Source organism: Manacus candei, unplaced genomic scaffold (assembly GCF_025592945.1).
Source record: "Manacus candei isolate 608988 ecotype Guabito, Panama unplaced genomic scaffold, ASM2559294v1 h1tg000021l, whole genome shotgun sequence".
NCBI lineage: Eukaryota > Metazoa > Chordata > Aves > Passeriformes > Pipridae > Manacus > Manacus candei.
Genome location: NW_026138069.1, coordinates 2,936,927 through 2,962,095, shown reverse-complemented (window position 1 = coordinate 2,962,095; position 25,169 = coordinate 2,936,927). Strand labels below are relative to the sequence as shown.

Here is a 25,169-nt window from a genome sequence, read left to right as displayed (position 1 = left end):
TTAGTCTTTGTATAAAATCAGTTCTAGGAAGACATTTCTATAAACTTCTGGCAGATGTAAAAAGTAGATTAGAGCTTGGTTTTAAGAAACCTTGAAAGTGCAAACCTTTTTGTCAGGAAGATCCTTCAGGGTTTTGGAGCTGGTTTTTTTTCAACTCACTCCTTGCCAGAAGGAGCTTTCCTTTTTCTTCTTTCCCTGCCAACTTCTTACAGGTGCTATAGTTTGAAGGATTTAATTTTTATTGTGAAATTGACTTCTTCACAAGTTTATTCTGATCAGGTTGTCATAGAGACTAATGGTCTTGCACTGCATGTGATAGGTGGGCGCCAAACAGTTTGTTCTGACATTCTTGCTATAAATAGTTGAAGAAGAAATATCAAGAGTAGAAACCCAATGTTGATCTTTGTTCACCCTGTTGAGTCCAGGTACATGTTCAAGACAAACAAGTTCAGACTGTTAAAATAGTTTCATGGCTTCAGAAGGCAGAAGAGGAATCATGTGGATTTATTTCCATCCTTGTGACAATATAGTGTGGCCTCAACAATAAATGAAAAATCTGTACACCTTGTCCCTCTGCCCTGAAATTCTACAATTCCTAAATACTATTAATGAATGTAGAACAACTTGAAACTGCAATCTGCAGCAAGCACTTTATTCAGTTTTCTTTGGAAAAGAACATTCACTTCAGACACGATGAATGAGAGGCGTAACTGCTGCGCACTTAGAGCATAAGCGATGGTTAAACCAGAAATAGTCTTGTGTAGGATTGCCTTCAGAATTTTTGTAGATTCATTACTGGGTTAGCCTGCAAGAGCAACCCTGACATTCCAAAGCATTTAAAAATTAAAAAGAGAATAAATCACTAAATTGTATATTAAACATCCCATCTACTCTGCTCACCCCACATGCTCTTGTTCTGACTCTGGAGATGTACTTGGGCAGGTTTGTTCAGAGGTGTGAGAATACTTTAGCCTCAGCACTACAGGTGCCACAATATTGTTTAGGATTCACCTGATGTCTAGAAGAGTGTTTGGAGCTACTGTATGGCCTGTCACTGGAAGCCACGAGTTCAGCATGTCCAGAACGTGCAATATGCACTGTGCCTGTATTTCTGCTTTGAATATCTGGGACAGGCATGCAGCAGCACCTGCCTCTCTGCCATCTGATGCAGTCATGTGGTGACACAGCTGCCAGCCCTTCCTGGCCCCGTTTAGGCTGAAGCTGGCTCTGTCCTGTTTGGCAAACGAAATTCTGCCTGCTGGAAACTGCTCGCCCGAGTTTACAGCTGCTTCCATAGGGCCCTTCTGAGCTCTGGACACAGTGAGGAAGTAGTCAGCTCCATCTGTTTATGGCAGCTTTGGAGTTAAACAGTGTCCACTGGGCGAGGACACGCTCCTGCATTAACCAGGGAAGATTCTGGGAACACTTGTCTTTCAATTCCTGTTTCTCCCACAAGATGCTATTGAGCTTTGATGGATCATGGTTTGGATTGTCCAGAGCCATGCTGCCTGTCTCTTCATTGTTTCAATGCTGGTAGATCTCACCCTCTCTTTCTCCCCATTCATACCTATCCATGAGAAACAAGTCACCAAGTCTTTTTAGAGACATACACTTTATTGTAGATCATTTGCTGATGACAGCATATCTTTTATTTCCTAATAGTCAAGGAAAACAGTCCCCTAAAGCTGCTTACTGGCCATGGCGGTGGTGAGGGAACAGCAAACATCCATCCATATTTCCCTTTCTGTTTTAATGAAGTGTAACCTGCATAGGATCTGGAGAGGTTTTAAGGTACCTAAGGAACTTTATCTAGTGACAAATAAAGGTATCTGAAGTATTTGTGAATTGGCTTTCTACCAGTATGAATGTGGACAGTTTGCTGCTTGTTACTCATTATGAGGGAGTGCTTCCTGGGCATGAAAACAGTCATCTGTGGTGATAAGCACCAGATGCCAGTCAAGTTTTGACACATTTAGTTCTATGACTACTCTCATCAGCATGTCCAACATCTTGCATCTCAGTGCTTTCCATATTTCTATCATAAAATAGCCCTTGGATTACTTTCTTGTGAATTACCTGGAAATACCTAAACACATTGACAGCTGGGGCTCATTAGCACCTAAAAGGTCTTGGAAGCCTCTGGTGTTGATTTTTGTGTTTATTATTCTGTCTCTACAACAAGAAGGAACTTTTTCCCTAATGGAAACCCAAGCCCTATTTTCCCTTAAGTAGTAGCAGCTTCTTACCAGCTTGTAGGTATAATCTGCAAAAGCAGTTATGTAGACAGTTAAAGTTTGTTGACATCATTATTATTATTATTAGTCTACCTTTGTGTTCCTGATACAGTATAGAGAAAAATAAGCTGTTGTCGTGACTGTAAGCCCAGATGGACTGGATCTATGCTACCCTAAGTCTGTCCTAGCTGAAACCAGGACAGCTATGCCATTCTGTACTGATCCCCACCTGTGATGTTGCTTCTCTGGTTTTCACTTAAAGCCAGTACAGTTGTTAATCTGCCATCTGCATTTTGACCAATAATCTAAAAGCCAGTTGCAGAATAAGAATTTCTGAATTCTTTTGAATGACACCCAAGAAGTTTGCCCATCTCCTTCTATATGTTGTTTGTTAGTTTATTCTGTGTTGTGGTGTGTTTCATAACTGTGGGTAAAACAAGCACAGTTGTTATTGGGTTACATGCTATATATATCATATTCATCTGCTGAAACTCCTTTCTTTTAGTTTGTTTCCATCCTTAAAATTACAAATGTGAAATCAGTGCTGTTGAAATTAATACCCATTCCTTTGATGAGAATCAGAATTTCACCCTTTGAACAGAAAACACAAAACCTCTGTGTACTTTTTTTTTAGAATTCAAGACAACATTTACAAAATACAAAAAAATAATTGATCATAAGTACACGTAAAGTAAGACTGTTTTGCGGCATAATTAGGTCTCAGATACACTCTTTTGCAGTATGGAGATACAGTAACCAAATGATGCAGACTGTCAAGAGATTCTCAAACTGCAGGAACTCTGCACTTACATGAATGGAATCTTCAAGTTCCACTTCACAGACAAGTTTTGGTTTTTGATGGATCACAACTATCTTTAAATATCTTCATAATTAAAGTACTTTCTTGTGGTACTGGATGCAAAATTTTCCTGGGAAAAACCCAAAACAAACCATAAAGGCCTTAACTATACTGTGGGTGACATTCCTTGCATTGAAAGAACCCTTGCCCTAAGGCTCTGTTCTCCCAGCTGAGTTAGCTGCAATAGAGTTGAATTTTACAGATTGATTGACTGTTTTGGCAGCTGCCAGGGTGTGCTTTTCCCTTTACTGCCCGTGGCTATGTGGTTTGAGTTGAAAGCAGAAATTCATTTGAACTGGGTGATTGAGTACAAAGCTGAGACCTGAACTTCAAGTAACTATCCAGTTAACCCTGAAGTAAAGACACTGGGCTGTTCAGTCTTTTTGCTGTGCAGCTTCTCCCTTTTATGAGGGACATCCCTGGAGGCTCTGGCCGTGGGTGGTTTGAGTGGCACTGGGCTGCACCTGCAGGAAAACCAGCTCTCTCAGGCTGACATCACCTGGGACTGCAGTGAAAATGATGTGCACACGCCCACAAGCCACAGTGTTCAGCTTCAGCCATTATAATATATCTATAATCAACTTTAATGAGGAATAACTATATATATACAAAATGAATCATTCCCTTCATCCTCCTTCCATTTTTCTCCAGTGTTCCCACTGCTTCAAAGCAACCTAGAGGTACAATTAACTACACCCTGTCCTGCATGATTGTTGGATTGAGCATCTCTGTGCTGACAGGAGAATGTCATCCCTTATGACCACTGGAGGCATGAATGTATTACACATAATATTTCTCAGAAATGAGAGTTGCAGTTGTCACTTTTGTAGTTCAGTGCATTTTGGTCTTCCGTTAGGGTCGGAGGTTTATTGCTTTGGAGTTATATACAGGCAAATTTTTCATCCTCTGGACTTGAAATGTTTTAATCTTCAAGGTACACCTGAGATTGCATGCTGCTATTATCAGGTTGGGCTTTTGGGGAGAGAGGGAGAAGTTTCCCTTTCCTCTTTGGCAACAAAACCATTGAGCTTACAGGCTGCAAATCACAAAAAGCCAGACTTAAATTCTATTACTCTTGAACTGAGCTATGTGCCTACCAGCTTCCTTGTACAGTATCATAATGTGAACTGTCATGCAGCAACAGCTTCAGCAGTTTGTTCTATACAGCAACTTCATGCTTGTAAATGTCCACAGTACCCCAGAGCTTGAGCTGGGGAGGGGGTTGCTCTACTAATTTTTTTATTGTTGTTGTTGGTTTGGGAGTTTTTTGTTGTTTGGTTGTTTTGCTTTTTTTTTTTTTCTGAAATCTCCCATGATTTTCTTTACCAGTCCTTAAGATTCATATGTGTCATACCCTGTGTAATTTTGCAGGTGTAGTTGTTGGAACTTCAGGAGTCTGTGGTAAATATAAGCTTTTCACATGCATTTTTACATTAAACTGCAGATTCACGAGCCCATGTTAAATATTTTCAGGTTTGCTAAATTAATATCTAGATTTGTTAAATACTGTAATGCCTTTGAGCTGTTGCTAAGGACTATTGACAAGTATTTAATGCAGCATGTTAGAAACCTCTTTCTTAGCTCCAGCATTTCTGTAGCATTGGCGAAAAAGTTCATTGTGGCAGGTTGTGATTTCAGAAAGGTAGTGGCTTTGTGTGCCACTTGTAGGGTTCACTAAGCACAATTTATATGTATGGAAAAAAGCCTAGAGCTGGCGTAGTCCTGTTTTCCCTGCATTTTCTCTGCATTAGTATCAGTTGCAGCAAACTGCAGAAGAGGTTTTATTTTGGAAAAGAGTCTGAGAGACAAGGAAATTTCCAGTCACATGCACTTACTAAATTCCTGATTTTCAGGGAGACTTCAGTTACTGTTGGATGTCTTGGGATAGTTTTGATTAAGTTCAAATGTATCCCTATTGCTTCCATCTGTTTATTATTCAACAGCATATGTGAAATGTGTCTCCTCTGTCTCATTTGATCAGATGCTTTGGAGTTCTGCTGTCATGTATTTCAGTTGGTCGTCTTCCCTTCCCTGCCACATCTGCTGTAACTTCAGGCTGAAGCAGAAAGTGGTGATCAGGGTCGGTGCTTTGGCAAGCAAATACCCAGTGGGTGGGATGGCACTGAGGAGCTCAAGGAAGCAGTGAAGTACATAAATGCCTTGATTTTGCAGAGGAGGGAGAGCAGTTTGTTCAAAGACAAAAAGAATGGAAATTTTAATGAGGTGTAGAAAGCTGTCTTTAGTCTTTTTATAGAACCCATTTTGATTTTTTTTGTTGATGTTGTTGTTTGTTCTTGCCTCTTACATTACATAACTGCCAAAATACCATTGTCGATCCCAGATTTTGCCTCCACAGCTGTCAATTACTGAGATACTTGGCTTGGCTGGATCACAGGAGCTTTGTCCTGGGGGTAGAGGTCTGTTGCTAGACCTAAATTTGCATCTGTTGGAAACAATAAGTGTCCTTGCTGTTTATTAGTATTTCTTTATTCTGAATCGTACTCAGCCTCACATTTCCTCACTGAGAGCTATTTTGTTCCTGATGCTTGTCATAAGAATGTCAGCTGTGCTGTCCATCCAAGCCAGTCCCTTAAAATGGGTGGTCTGAACAGTGAACTTAAAACTTATTAGCTAAAAACAATATAAAGCCTTTAGGGATTGCAAAAATCCCTACTGGTTGTCTTTTAAGTGTTCAGTCAGGAGGTGTCTGTACACTTCAGGTTTCTAGAACCATGCACAGTTCTGTGATATAACAGCAAGAAAGAGCATGGTAACTCTTATTGTGGTAACTTCCAAGATGTGTAGGCTGATTATTTTATTTGTTTTATCTAACTGTCTAATGTGGTGTATTTAAAACAGATGAGTAGAGAACTCTTCTTTACAGAGGCACAATATTTAATACTTTATTTTAAGCCTAATACATTACACATTTTATTGCATCTGGAACCCATAATATGCATCAAATATTCTGTATTTGTAGCCTAATATAGATCATGCAAAGCTTGTTCCACTGCGATCATATTAACTTATTTTATGCTGCCTTTAAAAAATCTCCTCTCATGTTTGAAATCTGCTAATCTCTAAAAAATATGTTGATTTTTTACAAACACTGATCTCTATTTCAGCTGATGTTCTGAGCGAAGAAGCTATCCTCAAATGGTATAAAGAAGCACATGTTGCTAAAGGCAAAAGTGTTTTTCTTGACCAGATGAAGAAATTTGTGGAGTGGCTGCAAAATGCTGAAGAAGGTACGTGTTCATTTGAAGAACTATGGTAGTCTCTTTATAAAACAATTTTATTTTTTCAGATTTCAGTTGTACCAGGCATATACAGGATTTAGAATAGAAAACAGCAGGCATCACTGTCCAAATTGTTTCTGGACAAGTTTAACAACATTTGCTGCTTTTTAATGATTGTGGTATCCCTATGAAGTCCTTTAATCATCAGGTACCACTTGTCTGTAGATAAGATCTTTAAGCTTCTGCAGGGAGGAACTCTGCACTGGTGACAGGATGAAGTACCTTGGTGTTAGCTCGCACTACCAAACAGTTGTCTTGGTGTTTTCTCTGCTATTATCATGTTTAATGGCAACATGAACATAGCATAAGCCTGCCTGTGCCATGGTTCTTGAAACTGGATTTAACTGCATGTTCAGACTAAGATTATGTGATCTGTATTTGCTGCTTTAAAATGGTTATTTGGGAGAGGAACTAGTTCCTTTAGTCCCTAACTTGGTTTTTCTCATGTTCTGCATAGGAAAATACTTTCGTTTGTACTGAATACGTAAGTTACCTTTTTTTGCACAGAAAAAGAATTCTGCATCAGTTGGGAAGATAAATCCATGTGTAATAGATAGAGATAGAATAATTAGTGTTCATTTGAATATATTTAATGTAATTAGTTTTATAAACTTGGAGGGAATATGTAGAAATGCCAAGGAAGAGATAAAACTTTGCAGCAATTCACATGTTCAGATAGCAGTATAAAAATGGCAGCTCCTTTCACACTTGAGATTTTGGATGGGCAATCTTGGTCTGATTAAGCAGTATTTTCCCCTTTTAATTTTCTGATTGTATGCCTTTTGGCTGCTCTTTATTTTTATCCTTTCCTGCATGTCCCCTCTGCCAGATGTCTTCATTACAAAATCCAGTACAAACGGAGACAAAATGTTTCTGTAGGAACACACAGACCATGTTTGCTCTGAGAAATCTGATCTGTGGTGTAGTATTTGTTGGCAGTGAGCCCTTTCCTGTCAGGTGAACACAGAAATACAATATGATGCAAAGGAGCTTTAGGTGACAAAATCACCATGTATATTCCTATTTCTAAGCTACTTCTGCTTCTACTTCTAAATAACTTTTATCTTAGGCTGTGCAAATCATAAAAAAATCTTGTTTTTACAGGCTTCATATCTGCTGTAGGGTAACACCACTTCTGCCTTTCTAGATAGTCTGGATGATGATGCTGAGTGACGTTTGCAGAGCAAATAGTTTTAAGGGTGCTTCCTGGATGATAGCAGTACCCTCTACTCGTAGAGATTAGAAGAGTGAGCAAATAATGCTGATCCTTTATTAAACTCAGCTCAGATATGCATTGTGTGGCTCTGCAGATGAGGGCCAGAATCATTCATAGCAATGTGGTGAAAATTACAGTGATAGATCTGTACTACATTTCAGTTGGGAAGGATATCTTGTTATTTTTATAGAATAACTCATGTCACTGTCCTTGTGCAACTTACATGAAGTGTTTTACTTTATTCTCTTCCAGAGTCGGAGTCTGAAGGGGAGGAGAACTGAGACGGTTCCACAAAGCCCAGTCTCAATCTAGGTTAATGCCAAATGCGCTTCGGAATGCCGTACTGTTCAAGCAAAGAGGCTTTACTTCAGTGTCATACAGAAAACTATAGACTAGACTTTCCTTTTGTTTAGAAGAATAAAGGTTTTTAATGGAGCCCTGAGGCATTAGATGCTTTACTTGGGACTCTTACCTCTGGCTCATCGTACACTAACTTAGGCAAAGACATCCAGCAAGGAGCCATATAGAAAAAGTGAAATTAAATACTTATGGACTCCTTTTTATTAACGGTCTTTTTCAGGTACTATGGTATATGAACACTCCAATTTCTGTTTATAGAACTGTTTGGTCTGTGTTTGTAGCTCAATATTGGCTTGTGTATGTGATTTGACACCACCACATTTTTTTGAATAAATGGCTTTTATATCTTAGTTTTGTGGTGCTAAAGTGTATGCTTTCTCAATTTGGCTTGCCAAAGTTTTTATGATTCTTCAAGTGAAAATAACAAAAGAATGTCAAGAGACAGTTTTCATACTTCTTACCCAAAAAAAAAGCATCCATAGTTAACTGGGATCACTATCAAACCTTTATTCCTGTCCTTCCGTATAACTTTGGACAGATTAACCATATTCCATAGCAAGTGTTGATTCATTCCATTAATTAATTCAAAGAAAATGTACAGGAACAAATCTGTGGAGTTGCAGTTTTGCAGGTACAATTTATGTGAATGATAAGTAGAATAATGTGCTCTCAGTTCAAACTACACTCAGTTTCTGGTGATTGCTGAGTTTTGCAAGACAAATCATCTCGTTTTAGAAGTATTAGCTTCAAAACATGCATGACCAGAAGTCATTACATGTGAAATCTGAAATTTATTTACATCAGGTTTAGAAAAGACAGGCTTGTATTCTTACAGGGGAACAGCATGAAAGAGTGTATTTAACTAATGAAGTGGTATATTTTGTCATTAGAAACCAATAAGCTAACAGATAGTACAGATTTTTCTATAGGAAACTCAGCACTTCATATTAACCACAGGTCATATCTAAGTCTCTTGTCTCAGTATATATCTAGCTTTTACTGGAAACAGCAAATAGCAAGTGGAAATAAGTGCTGTTGAATGCCAGCTTTTCATCTAGAACAGCATTTATTTTTGTAACAGGTATTGATCTTTGGATGGGGAAATATGTCATGGGTATATTTCCAGTAACTTAGAGGAAACCATAAGATAGTCATATTAAAAAGTAGAACTGATGCATTAGCTGTGCGCTTTTCATTTTGGTCTTTGTTATTACAGAAAATAAATTTGCCAGGCATGACTGTCCTGGGACCATCTTTTCACAAACTCTTCAGCAGTGACATGGTACTATTGAGTCATTGATATGGAGCCACTATTGCTAAAAACATTTCAAATTCAAAATTGCCATTTTTTGAGGTAATAATGAATACTTAGCTTGGTGTACGTAAAACACTTTTCTGTATAATTTGAAACTTAAACTGACTTCAGAGGTGCCAGTCTTGAATAACACAATGTGCCTGCTGTGAGATTGCCAGGGAGAGCAAGGCTGGCTGCGGGCTGGCTGGGCCATCTGCTGGAGACAAGGATCATCAACAGCAGGAGGCACTTTGAGGCCAAAGGCAGCAAATCTAGGGTGCTGCTGTGACTGTGTCCCTGGCATACTGCAGATATAAGCAAAGTTCAGTGGGATCCACTTCACTGAAGTTCAGGTACCTACAAGCCAGGCATGCATTGAGTTGTGCCCCATGATCCCCACAGGTCCCTGCCGAGTTGAGATATTCCGTGATGGCTGACGCAGTTGTCCCAGCTCCATTTATAGATGTTGTGTTGGAGAGAAACGAGTGTTTTTAGCACAGGGCCGCTGGCCAAGTTGAGACTTGTGATTTAGAGCAGGGTGAGGAGTTGCACTCTGGGCTGACAGGAGTTGTCCATTTTTCAGTCACAGATCACCCAAAATCCAGCATCTTCTGTGTTCATATCATGTCTAATATGTAGCTCCTGGGAGCCCCTCTCAGCTTGCCCACCTCCTCCCAGCAAAATTATTAGGCACTAAGTGTTTCTGTATCTAGTTTTCAGGAATTTTCCCCATCAAATCTCTGAGATCAGTTCAGATGGGGACTTTCAATGCACGTGTATTTTTATATCGAGCATTTTGCATATATGCTCGTAACTGAACGAGGTAGGGGCACAAATACAAATTGATCTGGTTTGTATCAGACTGAATTTCAGTACAAGTGTGTGTAATGATAAGGTTTTTCAAGAAACCTGTGGTTTAGAAGCCAGGTGGAGCTTTTGATGTGACTCTCTTCAGGCAAAGTGCCCTTCCCTGGAAGCCTTCACAGAATCTGCTTTTCAGTTAAAAATGTTCCCAACCCAAAGCATTTCTTCAACACAACCCTTGAATTAGTGTTTCTCTGCTAGAGAAATGGAAGCTATAGTCAGCACTAAATATATTTTTCAAATAAGGAATCCATCTTGTAAAAATACAAATATACTTCATAGAAAATGTGCTTCACATAATATATTGCATTCAATTTTGAAACATCAGTGCAATCTAAATGTCAGAACTGTACATACATCTTTTACTTGACAATAAATTGCAATAGGATGCACTTCAAAATGGGGACTACTGAATTTGAAGGTGATTCTTCCCTTCTGGCCTCTCTCCCTTCTGAAATCATCCTGAGGTTTTAACTAAGAAAGCCAATTATATTGCTTTAAAATGTTCCTCTGGTGTGCAAGTGCTCTCCAGGAGAGGGATCACATCATCATTGGGATTTGAGTGGCACAATTTTATTTCAGGACAGTTTCTACACTTCAGCAATGACAAACCAGCACTTCAAAGCAAGCAAAGAGCGAGAAAAGGTGGCCCAATCCCTTACATTCAGTGATGTAAGGGTGGGTGCAGGGTTGCTGTTTTGAACCCCTTGTTCAAAATGTGACTTTCCAGAACCAGCTATTTCAGGCCTAGAGTGGTTGCAGATGTAGGGCACATGGTGATTCAGCAGGTGGAGAATAAAACCTGTCTCTCCCAAGCATGCCCTTACTGAGCCACTGGTAAACTGCCTGGTAATTGTAATGGGTCTCCTCTGGCATCTCAAGGGCTTTGCTTTAAGCTCCTATCACATGCATGGACAAAAGTAACTACCTTTAAAATCACAGTTGCACTTAAAATGGGGATTATCTAAAATAAGGCTTGTAGGCTGAGACAAACCAATTCTTTCTCAAAAAGAGCCACAAATAACATTACATGGGTTAATTGCAGCCAACCAGTCAGCACTTGCTGAGCTGTGCTGGTTATTAAGAACCAAAATGAGGACAAATTACTAAGTATACGTTTTCCAAAAAAAGCCACATCTTTTGATTTTGAAGGGGGGAAAAGCAAATCATCAGAGCTGGCTTCATTCACTTTTCACAGGCTTTTGATTTTGTTTTTGCTATGGTATTTTAAGGAAAAGTTAATTCTTGCTCCTTACCAGCCACATGGGCCTTTAAAACTTCATGTAAATGGAAACAAATCCCAGGAGGGGAAGTTAATGCCAACACCTGAAGACACAACTGGGGCAGGTGAGCACTTGAAGCTGTACACATAACCTATATTTGGCCCATGTCACAGAGTGCTGTGCTGGTGTCCTGGATGACCTGCTCACTTGCTATTTTTTCTTGTTGGGAATCTGATTAACAGCACAGTGGTGGCCTCGGTTTCCTCCCACAGAGGCCTGACAGCTCAAGTCACACCACACACTAGCAGGTTCAGATGCTTGGCCCCCTCTGGGTCTCTCCAGTTTACCAACATTGTTCTCTTGATGAGAAAGAATTACAGGATTACAAGGGACCTCGTGAGCTTTAGTAGGAGCTGTGCAGGTTGGACTCTCACCTCACCACTGCTCCCTGCTGCTTTGGGGCACCAGGGGCCATGCTGTGAGAGCAGTGTCCCTTGTACTCATCTGAGGAGATGTGGATTAGGGGAGTGAAGAGTGTGTGCTTGCTTTCCCACTACATGGATGCAAGAGAGAAATGCACTTGTCCGTCTTAGCCATCACGAAGCAGGACCACATGGATGGCTCTGTTTTGCAGACATACAGAACATGTCCCCTACCCACTGAAGAGTTGTTGCTGGGCTGGTTGCCAAGATCCACCATCTCTTCCCAGTTAGCATGAGGAAAGAGGCTAGTGCTGGAGATGCTAATATGACACAGCTGCACAGACAGGTAGCATTTTGGTACTTGGATCTGTCACTCTCATGGCTGCTGGCTCCCAGAAACTCAATTACCTCAGCCCAAGTACCTCATTTAACAGTTCAACATTAATGACTGCCACTTCATCTTACACTCATCACAGCTCTTCTACTAGCGGTGTTACAAGACTCAAGTGTCTGCTTCCATACTGTCCAGCACCCTTCATCCAGGGGACTTCAGGGAAACTGCAAACTGTTCTGAAACTCCACCAACAGGGAGAAACGCACCCTGAATACCAAATTCCTCTTACATAGGAAAACACGGGAATAAGAAAAAGATTGATTCAATCCAGAATGAATAAATGATTGTATCATGGCAACTTCATAACAAGAAGGTGCTTTTGCATTGCAGTCTCTTCCAGTACATCAGTTGCCTGAGATTTTTCTGTTTATTTTTCCCTGATGAAGATTAGGAACATTGCTGAAAGGCCAACATAACACTGTCCATATCATTACTAGCTATTGCTGGGATATTTGCATAACACTGACAGCCATAAATTATTCCAGAAGAAATAACAAAACAGTGTTGTTGATGTATCCAAGGATATGACTAAAATAAGGCTTTTAGCCAGACCTATGTTATTAAACCCACTAGTCTAGTTGGGAAAAATCAATAAGCTTTCAAATACATCAGTCCTTCCCCAGGTCCAGAATAGAAGCAGCAGCCTTGAAAAAATAAAAATAAGCTGAGAACAACTGATCTAAAATTTAGTTAGATTTGTATTAATAAGACCACCTGAGAGAAAACAGATGGTGATACTGTGATACTGAAGGAGATTCTAAAGGGAAATGAGAAGGCAGATGAGTTCATGGAATAAGTAGGACCTGTCAGTGAAAGAAAAGGTTAAAAGTTGTCACAGACTCTTTTACTGTGTTGATCACCTAAAGAAGTTTAAATAAAGGAAATTCAGACTTTTCCACCTTTGCTCAAGAGTCTCAGCCAACACCGAGGAACAACAGCTAGGAATAAAATGGTATTTATCATGAGGCTTGGTGCCCATCCCTGCATCAAGTCTCTCCCTATGCTATAATCCAGGCCCTGATATAATGCCAATGCAAAGATATCATCTGAAAGAGCCTGGAAATGACACTTATACTTCCACAGCCAGAAATTTTTCTGGTATCAAGAAATTGAAGCAGTATATGGACAGATGTGGAAGATTGCATTTTTCCTACCTTTTGAAAATAAAAAAAAACAGTTTTCTGTGATTTTATCAAGACAGTGGGATTCAGGGGTTAATAGAAACAACCTTGTATTTCTTCCTGTTATCACAGACTTCATATTTTCTGCATTTTGCTTTGAGCTTAAGACATTAGTGAATCCAGAAAACTCTGAACCTGTAAAAGCTGTTCCAGAAGAACCCATTAAGGCTGATTTCTAACTAAAGGGTATGTCATCCTGTCCCCAGCTGAGAACATCCTGAATTCTCTCCCATCACAAACCACACATAATTCAATAAATTCAACATGGAAATGCCTTCTGCTCCCAGACAGATCACCTCTCCCCTTCGTCTTCATCACAGGTTGGCCCAGATTTCCAGAAAGACTGGGAAAACATTTTGTGACCCTCAGGTAAACTTCTGCACTGGCAATCAGAGCTGTCTGCAGCCCCTTGCCTGGAGGAAGGAAAGGGGATCCCTCCTTTCCCAGGGCCCAGGGCAGGGACCAAGTGCCATTGCTTCAGTCCCCTCTTGATGCCCCTCCAGCTGGCACACAGCCTCCCTGCCAAGCCCAGGGGAAGCAGAGCACATGAACCACATCTGGCACAATTCCAGGGAAATTCCTCAGGGAAACCTGCATTGAGTGCTAAAATAATCACAGCAGCCCAGACTTGTAGGGATGCAGTCTCCAGAGACACCAAATAGGCCAGTAGCTTGTCAGGGAAAACGGCAGCAAACACTGCAAAGACAGAGAGGGAAGTAGCAGTCCCAAGAGAAGTACAGCACACAAAAAACAGGACAGAAAGATAATTCAGAATACTTGTATCATTCAAGGTCATGTGTGTCCCTTCTGCACCGAACAGCAAGTATGCACTGCTCCTCTTACAGTCACACCGGTTACTGATGAGCAGAGACTGCTTTATCTCAATTTTTTTCTTCTATTTCAGCTTTCAACAGCATTTTGTGCATAATCACATTCACAGTTCCCTTTGTATGTTTTCTTAGTTTTGTTTGTGTGGGTTAGTTTTAGTATTTTTATAATAACTGATTATAGTTTAGTGATTTCTTTAGCATTTGTGTCATATTTATGTTATAATTTAGTGGCTGTTACAGCAACTGAATTTTTTTTTTAGAAACCTTCTTGAAACAGCAGCTCATGGTGCTCCTTTAAACTGAAGGATTCTTGGGGCAAAACGCAGCTCAAATGATACAGTCACACATCTGGATTTATTAATAAAACAATCCTCCCTTCAAGGACTAGAAAAGCAAACAGACACTTGTTTGTGTTCTTCCTGTGTGCAACTTCACCTTTATACATTACTAAACTTGAGTAGGATGGATGAAACGCAAGAATCAGATGCAGGCAAGAAAAATCAGCATGGATAAATCAAAGACATGAATATATCTACTAAAGATGTCCTAAAGCAACTGGTTCTCATGACCCTAAACTCCAAATGGCTTCCATGGGGTCTGGGAGAGGTCTGAAAGCTGTAAGCAACATATGGACAACTGACTGAAGAGAAACACATGGTGGTGCTGATGCTGCAAAGCAACTCCGAAGCTGTAACATGAAAAAGGCACAGAGGAAAAGTGTGGTCTTCCTGGGAATGCTAATCCTCAGAGAGGAAGAAAAAGGACAACTTCTTCCCACATCAATGGAAGAATCCACTGGGGCCAATTTTAATAGTATAGATGGGAACCTAAAAGTAAACTAGAGGAAAAGCATGAAAGCGTGGCCTTCTACAAACATAAATGAGAGAGTGACAGCAGAGCAGAAACCTGCCAGTCCTGCAACAATGTTCAGTCTGTTCAGTCTGAATCAACTGAACCATGCTGTAGATGACATTTATGCTGGAATTTTGTTTCCATACTGAAATTCATGCTAACTGTTCTCACAAGAAGTCACTTAAAATATCAGGAACCCAGAGATATTCTGATTCCCAAGGGTTCTTACTCCACCCCATAAAATGGAAGCATTGGAAATTAAGATATTCCCCCAAGATGAAACAGATTCCCCAATCACAACCAGAGACTCCTTCTAGTTTTGGAGAAATATTTGGAGACAGTATCATTATGTTACTCAACCACCTCTCCCCAGCCAGGTTTCACTGCTGTCTAGTCTGTAATGAGCAGAACTACATTCTTCTTCAGAGGCAAACAAAAACCAGAAATCACCCAGCTCAGGAAAATAATATTAAACAGATCTGATAAAGTACTGTGAAAAAACCTCAACTATTGAATAAAAATATCAAGTGTGTTCTGCTCCACATATGCAGAGGTGCCTACAGTATTTGGTTAGTACAGGGTACATGCCTTTGACACAGGAATGTCAAATAAAAAAACCCATACAATTTGAAGGACAAACTGTCTTAGCAGTTAAGGATTTACCCGGTGTTTGGAGTAAACCCTCTGAGGGATCTTCCTCTTTTTTATATCAGACCTGTGACTTTCCTGTCCTTTGGCTCAGAAATAAAGATGACAATTAAGGCAGACATCAAGACACCAGGAAACACTTTATGAATTCTGACAGCAAAGACTTAGGAGGATGAAGTTGCGATGTCTCAGCCCCAACACAGATATAGTAATGGGAAGCAGGAAAAAGAGACCTAAGTCCACTCCTTTCTTTCTCAAAGAAAATCTTTGCACCAGTAGCCGGCGTTGAGACTAGAAATAGACACTAGCCTGCTGCTGACAAGCTGAGAGCCATAAAGTCTGTCTGACATTTGCTGGCCTGCTTCTATCACAATATCACTTGTATTAGCTGGTAGCACTCATAATATGTTTTATCACTCATGCCAGCAATCCCACTGAACAGGTGCAAAGCAGCATCACAATGCACCCACAGGTTTCAGCGCTCCAGATCTGTCCGCTCCTAGTATGAGATTGCTTGCTCTTTCTAAATTACATGAAGAAATATTTCCTGGGGAAAAGCAGCCTTCAAGAGCACTTTATTCGGAGTACACAATATTAATTTAAGGCTGGATCCTTTAAAAGGTGGGTTCATATATAAAAAGGTTTGCTACTGCTGAAGCAGCCTTGTTTTTCATCAGCATCCCAGTTATTGCTTTGTCAGCTGCTGTGGCTCTCTCGGTGGCATCAACAAGACAAACAGAATCAAGCATACTGCAAGCTGCCATGACTTGGGTTACTATAGGGAAACCGTGCCATTAAATTTCAAAACACCTCTAGAAGAAAAGCCACTCCTGTGGCGACAGGCTGGCAGCTTCCAGAGCTGCCATCTCTCACTCATACATAGAAGGTGGAAATAAAACACAAGATGGTGTCAAAAACATTTTCCAGCTGATACTAGGAAGTAAACTAATTATTTCAAACTTTTTCAGCAGAATTAAGTTTAGATTTACCTTTAGATATGATTAGCAGTCAGTGTACATTCTGTAAAGAACAGTCACTACAAGTATTCTCTATTTAAGGATTCTTCAGTTATTCCCTTAAAAAAAAAAAAAAGAAGAAAAGAAAATAGAACAGTATAAACCCCATTGTGTCCTTTCTTCATTCTTAACTGTTTGCTTCTCTTACTTTCTTGCAGAATGGTTCTTTATACCTGTGAAGTACACAATTAAATGGAAACTGTATTAGCACACTGACAGAACATTCTTCTCTGTGTGTAAACTGTACAGTAACAAAAAACTGCATAGAAAAAAAGAACAACCCAAAGCTAATACCTGTCCAGTTCATGTAAAACCATTTTCAAGTGATGGCTGTCTTGACCAGCACCAACTAGAAACACAAACATCACAATTTCAAAAGGGCAAACCCTAAATTGTGAGGGCAGGTTGGGTAGGGCGACAATAAAAAGAGGCAAATCTTGGGACTCCAAGAAGAAATTTTGGTGAAAGATAAGCCATGCCCCAACAGCTTTATCTCCCCTTTAGGGAAATTGTACCAAGTCAATTCAACTGATAGAAAATTCCTGTGTGCTTAAGGGATTAATTACTTATTGCAGATACCAGTCTCTGCCTGTCAGCTTGTGTAATGTCCCTAATGCAGATGTTTTGGCAGTGATAGCAAAAAGCACTGACACTAGACTCCATAAGCAGCTAACTTGTAGGATAAAATATGAAGCTAAGTTTAAATGTGTAAGCTTATATACTGTTTATTTTACATTAAGTCAGAAGTGCACTCCACACCAAGACAAATAGGCTGCTTTTCAAAGTGTTATGTCTGCTGCTGTACTGGAGCTGGATTTATATAGCTCAAGAGCAAAGTAGAAAATTCAGAATAAACATGAGACTTCAGGGTTTCACTGTCAAACTCTGGATATCACCTGACACTTGAAGTAACAAACAAGGTTTTTTCTTTTATTTCCTAGTTACTAGATACCCATTCTGCTGTTAGTGTCATCTGCTTGCAAGAAGACTACTGGAAAATAAGGAGCTGTTCTTATAGATGAACATACTCTTGAGCACTCATGTTGCTTTAAATTTTTATGTGAGGGCCTGCTACGCTTTTAGTGCTGTCAAGGGAAACGGCCAGATGATGAAACTGCTTTCCAGCTTGTCCCCAGCTTGCACACAGATGATGGCAGTGATGCAGCAGAACTGGCTGGCAGGAGCAGGTTGTTTTCCTAACTAAAGAGTCATAGCTTTTTCTATATGCTCCTCACGCCTGCTCAGAAGCCCTGTATTCACAATACTGGCAGCTCGTGGCTGTAGGTCTTCTCTTTGCAAGAAAAGAAGTTAGACTGTTCTAATAATGTGACATTTTAAAGAAAGATGACTTGCTAAGGGCACGTATTTTTATCACTGAACCAGCTGCTTCAAAATGTATGTCAGGTGTCTAAGTTAGTTATGACACTGGTTTAAGATCTGATATTAAGAAAGAAATTAGGTTCTTTAAATTTACCTTCTGAATTTTGAGCCATTTACTACTCATGTTTTCAAGGTTTTGCTCATAGCCAAATTGTCCATTTCTGAAAGATTCTTACATCACCACAGGACCACAATAGCTAACTTTACCACAGTTAAACCACACTGATGGAGCAGGGTGAGCACACTGACTGTGCTTTTACATAAACCACAGAAAGAAACAACAGAAACAACAAAGCTTGGCATTCTTTTTCTTTATCCTATGAATTTGTTTCACCTGGGGACTGCTGGCTTGAATGAAATGTCTCTATTCTCTCAGAAGTGATCTACCCCACATTATCAGGATGTCAAAGGAAAATACCAGCTCATGATGTCACAGGGAAAAAAATTAATGTTCTGGCTCCTGGACAAATGACGTAGGAATGACAATGGAACTGTGTTTATTTAACCTACATAGAAGAAGGCTGGGGGTAGATCTGACTACAGGCTTTCACTCTCAAAAAGGAGTTAGACTGAAGACAGAGCCAAACTTCTCAGACGGACACAGAAAAAGAACAAAGCAATGGTCACAAGTTGCAGTGAGGTTAATTCTGATAATGGAATAGTTTTCACAGTGAGAGTACTCAAGCACTGGAACAAGTTGTTGTGGCCCTTCATCCTCAGAGATGTTCAAAATTTGACTGAACATCTCTCTGACAAAATTGCTTTGGCTTTTGAGCAGAAGGTTGGATCAGACAACCACCAGGAGTCCCTTCCAACCTGTGCTCTCTGTGGTTCTGTGATGGGCACATCACAACTTGTCACAGCTCACATGCACAGGAGGAGCAGTGACACAGCCAAAAGACAGACCTGGTGATTATCACTTAAATAATCAGCTTACATCAGAGCCTTGGTGCTCAAATTTCCTTTGTAACACCCAGCTTTTCTACCCACCTTTATGCTTCCACTGTACAAGGTCTTGCTCAAACCATCCTCTACTGTTCTGCTACGTACTTGTAAAGACTTCGGATTTCTGCTTCTTAGGATTTCTTGGAAGTCTCCCAGGGAATCACCTGGAAGGGCATTGGGCAGATGGTATCCATTTTCCCTTTAAACCAAAATCAAAGGGTGATGGTTTCCACCTGAATGTGATAAATAGGAAATCTTTGGGATGCAATGGTAATGAGAACTTCCAGCAGACATAACATAAAACCAATAAAACCTGCAATTAATCTGAAAACTATTTATTCTCCTGCTGCTTACACCCCACTGTTAGTCCCCAAGCATTAACATGTCCTGTTAATCACAAAATTATTGTCTTAACTTATATTTGCTGTTGAAGTTTGCTGGGTTTATTTCAGACCTGAAGAACAGACGTGGTGATGGGTCAGGTGCCAGCGTATTGCTCTGACCCACTTCCTGCGAAAGCAGAGTATGATACACACAGTCTTCCAGAGGCTACTTTCCCAGCAGTTATCCACCTCTCCAGAGAGACATGTGAGTGCCTTATACGTAACAGGACAGGTAAGTTTGGATTTGTCTGCAGGAAGCACTAGATTGCTTCACTTCCTGGATCTAGAATTCTGCCTTTTTCTCTTCCAGATTTCCCTAGAAACAGCCCAATTTCAGAACATTTCCAAATCCTGGTCTTGAACAGAAGAACTGGGCTTTAGGTCAAGCCTTTCACGTATACTACTATTCGAAATATCATTATACTGGTATTTTCAGCCTCTAGTTGTTTCTTTAATACATTAGATGCAACAAACTCTCCTTATCCTCATCCTCTATAAGCTTAATTAAAAATGGATTATAATGTGCCAAAAAGCAATTCCTACAGTTAAGGACTTCAGAAATACCAACACCTAGCTCCTGAACCTATAAAATGAGTATTTGTCTCTTTGACTATTTTTAGCAGGCTGACCTCTGAAATATGCTTTCGTTTTAAAGTCTGTGTCCTGGGGCTATTTTAGCTCTTTGTTTTGTTCTTTTGGGTTTTTTTTCCCCCTCACCTTTCTGTAAACAGTAGAGGGGAAAAAACAAGCCTATATTTTGTCTGGCAAGTGCTATTCATGAGACAATCAAAAGACACGGGCATCAACTGAATTAACAAGTAGACATGCTGTTGTTACACTCCGATGTTATTTTCAACCACTGCATGGTAGATCTGGTGGAAATCATAAAGAAAGGCTTAAAATGCAAGACTGGAAATCTGGACACTCCATCCAGAGCAACAGTTTTGCACTTGCCTGTAACTGCTTTTGCTTGAATGAGTCTCTCTTCTAGGTAGTTTTCTAATAGCAGTTTAACTTCCCAGGCTTAATGCGGGAGCTTTATGCCATTTGGATTTTGGTCAGAAAGTTTGCCAAAGAACAGATTCATTATCTGTCTCTCCAAGAGCAAAGATGAACAAACTGTTATTTCCTTTGTAACCTTTATTAAATTGAACATGTGCTATGCCTCTGTGCTTTTGGAGGAGCTAATTTCTGACCTAGTTGTGGATTGCTCTAGCCACGGTACTTAAATGTCCTATTTTCCTGTCCTAATTTCCCTTTCTCAATCTACAATGCTCCACTGCACTAAAAAAAAAAAAAAAAAAAGCTAAACAATTTTGTACATTTTTTCTTCTCTGCAGAGAAGTACCTCCAATACAAAGAACACAAATAAGTTTATTCTGTATGCTTGACTTGTCTCTCCATCGTGTCTGGTTTGTAATGATCATCATGAAACACTACCACAACACCTTTGTGTCAACCTGTAAGACAGCAAAGATTAACCCAACAGCAACACTTACCCATGCTATTCCTCACTGCCTGGTGCCAGAAAGGGCTTCTTTAAATTGGAGGATGGGATGGCACAAGCGCAACAGCAGTGCTGGGAACTGGTTTTGTTCCAGGAAGCAGGGAGGACGTCATGACTGCATGGAAACAACATGGCACAGCCAATTCATTACTAATACATCAGGAAATAACTGCGGTATATCCACAGGACATTTGTGCTGAATTAAAAAAAAAAAATCTCGATTGTTACTGCAGATAACATTTCAAGTGTATGTTTTATTGACTCCGTATATTCAGTCATAGGTTACTGACAACTAAGGTGACTAACTGACATGACTCAATAACTGAGGCGGTTCAGGTGACTGAGATGACTCAGATTTCCCTGTTCAACGACACAAGAAATGACAGGACTTTGGTAACTCTACATCCATTGAGAGACACGGTTGATGACAACAAGCATTTTACTTCACAGACTTTGCTGACAGATTCTACAGTTGTCATCAAACTTCAGACATACTTAACTGGCCCAGGGACAGGAAAATACTTTAATGGTCAACTGCAAAGGTAAGATAAGGCCTTTATTTACTCCAAGTTAAGCCAGCTGAAACCCTGCCCCTTTGTGCGTATACACTATTCACCTCAAAACTAACATCTAAATATGTCAACTGTACACAGTAAATACTACTCATAGAAACAACTGGGTTTTTTTTAACCCTCTTTTCCCCCTCCCTGATTTTGATGTGCATGAGAGACTTCATACAAACAACAGGGAAAGAAAAATGGCTTTGCAAAACAAAGAGTGAAATAAAATACTCAAAGTGCTGTCAACAACTCATTGTAAACCTGGGAAAAATAAAGCGATAAAAATCAATTTCTGCAAACAACGTTTCAATCACAGTTTCAGACATGCCATAATAGTAGAGAGAAAGAAAGGAGGTCACACATTCTTAAAGACAATGTATATACTTCAGGAGAATTTTGTATATATTTGAGCCTTTACATTTCAAGCTTGTGCTTCAGAAGTGATACAGACCTTAAGATTTCACAGACATAATAAATAACAGAAACCAGCAGCAATCATGGGGTCACAGGCTACAGAAACAGAAAAGATTTGCCTACAAGCTGAGTTTGCATTCACATTGTTTCAGCAGAAGGCCCCATGCAGAAAACCTCCTAAAACCAATGTAGCTGATGTGAGTTTACCAGGAAAAGAAGTGTAAACTACCCAAATGACTTCATTTGAAGCTTTTCTGACTTGTAAGAAGTGTGCCAGCATTGAGACCCAGTAACTCTATGTTTTCACTCCCCTTTCCCTTTGCAGGAGCGTTTACTTTTTGTACTGTCTTGTAAGTGCACATCAGCAGCATTACAAGTGCCCAGTGTACTCTCCCCCCTGCCGCAGTTTCCCATGAAAGAAAGACTAATTCACGCTGTTTGTAGCCCCTCTTGTTGCCAGCAGTGCCATTGAAATACACCAAAGAAGGTCAGGAGAACAAAGACTGTGTGAGGAAGCAGAGAACAAGCAAGTGAGGGAAGAAAAGGAGAAGGCGTATTCTGCTCTTGGTTATGTCTGGCAGCTCTGAATTCATGTAACAGATGGGAGTGCAGCATTTATCCCCTACAGAGACAAAGGCTGAGGAGACAAACACTTAGAATCCTCACTTGGACCAGCTATTTAAATAACCTTAAGAAAAAAAAAATCAAATAAACACTATCTATGTTTTCCCTACAAAGGGAGAAAGATTTCCTTCCAACTCCAGGAGACTCTTTCCATAACTAACAAATTATAATTAGCCATTTAAAAGAATTAAGCCAATTTAGTTCCAGCCAAAATACAAGCTAAGTGCTGAAGTCTGATGTGGAATGGGAGCACAGATGTACTCCTATCCACTATCAGAAACTACAGCAGTCAGCACAGACGACTGCTGTATCAGCAAAAGTATTATTCTAAATCCAAATTTGTACCATAACTTGTAAACAAAATTGGAAGGGGCTGGGAGAGGGAGAACTAGACCCCTTCTACATTCATTCGTCATACCTCTATTTACTTAATTGGAGCCTTTGATTGTTTATACCAGCTGAATTGTGCCCCAGAGTTTATGGTCAGAGGTGGGTATGAACCAAGTTGCATTAGACATGGTTCGATGCCTGCCTGAACATGAAATAGGAAACATGTAAGAGGTACTTCCCACCCACAAAGGGCTGTAGGAGCTGGGTCCCTTAATAAGAAACACCGGCATTAATTAAAAAAGTGGAGGTATATCTTTTAATAATTAACTGTGAAAGAGATCTCAGGCAGCAGATCATAGGGCAGCAGATCATAATATTGAATAATTCAGCACTAAAACCAAAGGAACAATGGTACAGTAACTTTAGATGTGAGCATTTGCAACAAAATCCAACAAAAACATTTGATATGCTGATGGCTTCTTGTGTTCAGGAATGGGTATACACTCAAGATAGTCTTTCCTATTGAGTAGACATCAAAGAATTTCTGAAACTGGTATTTTCAAAAAAATTAAAAACAGCCAGTAAAATTGCACTGAACCAAATGACTTTATACTGGATTTATGCTCTGCCAGATTTGGGCCCAAAAGATCAGAAGCGTGGACCAGTAAAGGCAGCAGTTCCAGTCATTAAATCTGCATTTCCAATAGGCCAAATTAGCCACAATGTCAAGTCAGTTTAACTATCAAGGTGAAAAAAAAACCCAACAAACCAACAGATTTTTAACTCCTCCTGTCACTTCACAAAACTCCAGCAGCAGGGATAGTCTGTGTCTGTCAAGTTTAGAAACAAACATACATAAAACTTCAGCAGCTGTTGAGCATTCAGATTTAATTTGTGGTCACAAATATTGGAGAATTTTAATTTGTTGCCTGTCTACCAGCTGAGAGGTAGATATACATCAGTAAAAAAATGAGTGTTTGCTATTGCATGAGAAAAAAATGTGTGCTATATTTAATTGCAGAAGTCTGGCAAAACATCAAAGAGAATGGAAAAAAGATGTTTAAAATAAAAAAAGAAAAACAAAAGATCTGAATGACAGACTAGGAAAGACAAAGCTGCTGTTCAACTGCTCTCTGTCTCACTGTTGGCAAGGATTATTTGCCTGCTGGGGCTTCCCTTAGCAGATGAAGGCCAGCCAAATTACAGAAAACAAAATGCTTTTGGAATTTCCTCCTTGAACTGTTTTGATGACAAGTTCCTATTAAGAATTGTTGTGAATTTATCAGAAAGTAGATGCAGCTTCCTCTGCTTACTAGGAACTGACCATCCCAACTTCTTCTCTGACACCAAACCCTGATAAAGTAAAACTACTGTGCGATGTACCCCTACAGACATCCCGAGGGAGAAACACGTGTCTCCTTGTCTCTTTGTGAATCCCAGCAGAAAAGATAAGAAACTGTCTTGGACATTAATCCTGCAACACATGTCCATGTTGAAATAGCTGTCAGTTGTTAGATTTATTGTAGCTATTATAAAGCATCATTCAGCAGAGCCCAGCCCACGGCGACTGTGGAGACAGGATTTTGGAGAGTTCTAGCAAAGAGGGACACCACTCGAGCCTATTGAGAACAGCAATAAGAATTAGGTACCGAATAGCAGGAAATTACTGATAGACGGTTTTGTAAAGTGAAATAATTGTAAGGGAAAACATTTAACCCTCAAATTAAGGAAATGTACAGATTTAAAAGTGTAATGAAGCACACTGAAAACACGACTTAGCAAAAAAAAGTAAATAAAAAAATGTTAAAAATAGAAATAAGCAGACAGTGGAAGCGTTAGGTTGCTGGTTGGACTTCATGATCTTAAAGGTCTCTTACAACCCTGACGATTCTGTGATTAGCTGGTAAAACTAACAGCACTCCGAACACTTTCACGGCCTGCACAAGTAAATCCCTGGATGTCTCCTCGGGATTACACAGGCCATCGACTGTAGGTACGTGCCGCCCCGAGCGAGCCGCGAGGAACCGCCCGTGTCGTGCCCAGAACGGTCCGACCCGCCGGCAGCGCACACAGCTGGGCCGCGGGGCAGGCGGGGCCGCGGGGCAGGCGGCGCGGCGGGACCGGGGGCGCGGCGGGGCGGAGGGGGCGAGGCCCAGCGTGTGTCGTCACAATAGCGGGGAACGTGGCGCGCTCCCGCCCCCCGGGGACGCGCCGGGCCCACCCGGGATCGCGGAGCGGGATCGCGGCGCCGCCGGAGAGAGGCCGCCGGCGTGACGTCACCACCCACATTTGCATACATTTACCTTTGCGCCCGCCGGCGGCCAATCAACGGGC

At 40.4% G+C, this 25,169-nt stretch overlaps 2 protein-coding genes across 4 annotated transcripts in view; one reads left to right on the top strand and one right to left on the bottom strand.

Moving 5' to 3' along the window:
* Positions 1–8,318, top strand: part of BZW2 (basic leucine zipper and W2 domains 2) — a 54,281-nt gene extending 45,963 nt beyond the window's left edge. For both annotated transcript variants that reach the window (XM_051785991.1, XM_051785990.1), the window contains exons 11-12: positions 6,219–6,341; positions 7,861–8,318. In XM_051785991.1, the coding sequence (XP_051641951.1) occupies positions 6,219–6,341; positions 7,861–7,889 (152 nt within the window). In that variant the 3' untranslated portion in view covers positions 7,890–8,318. The remainder of the gene's footprint in view (positions 1–6,218; positions 6,342–7,860) is intronic.
* A 12,486-nt stretch (positions 8,319–20,804) lies between these two features.
* Positions 20,805–25,143, bottom strand: LOC127470464 (artemin-like). 2 transcript variants are annotated; one of them, XR_007904303.1, is made up of 2 exons: positions 24,750–24,903; positions 20,805–21,022 (listed from the first exon to the last, which is right to left on the bottom strand). XR_007904303.1 is itself a non-coding variant. In XM_051786010.1 (2 exons), exons 1-2 carry the CDS (start codon positions 25,132–25,134, stop codon positions 21,017–21,019), a joined length of 330 nt encoding a protein of 109 aa, XP_051641970.1. In that variant the 5' UTR covers positions 25,135–25,143; the 3' UTR covers positions 21,004–21,016. The 2 variants fall into 2 exon arrangements, 1 of the variants encoding a protein (XP_051641970.1); XM_051786010.1 differs by having other exon boundaries at positions 21,004–21,022; positions 24,811–25,143.
* Between the last annotated feature and the right edge of the window lie 26 nt (positions 25,144–25,169).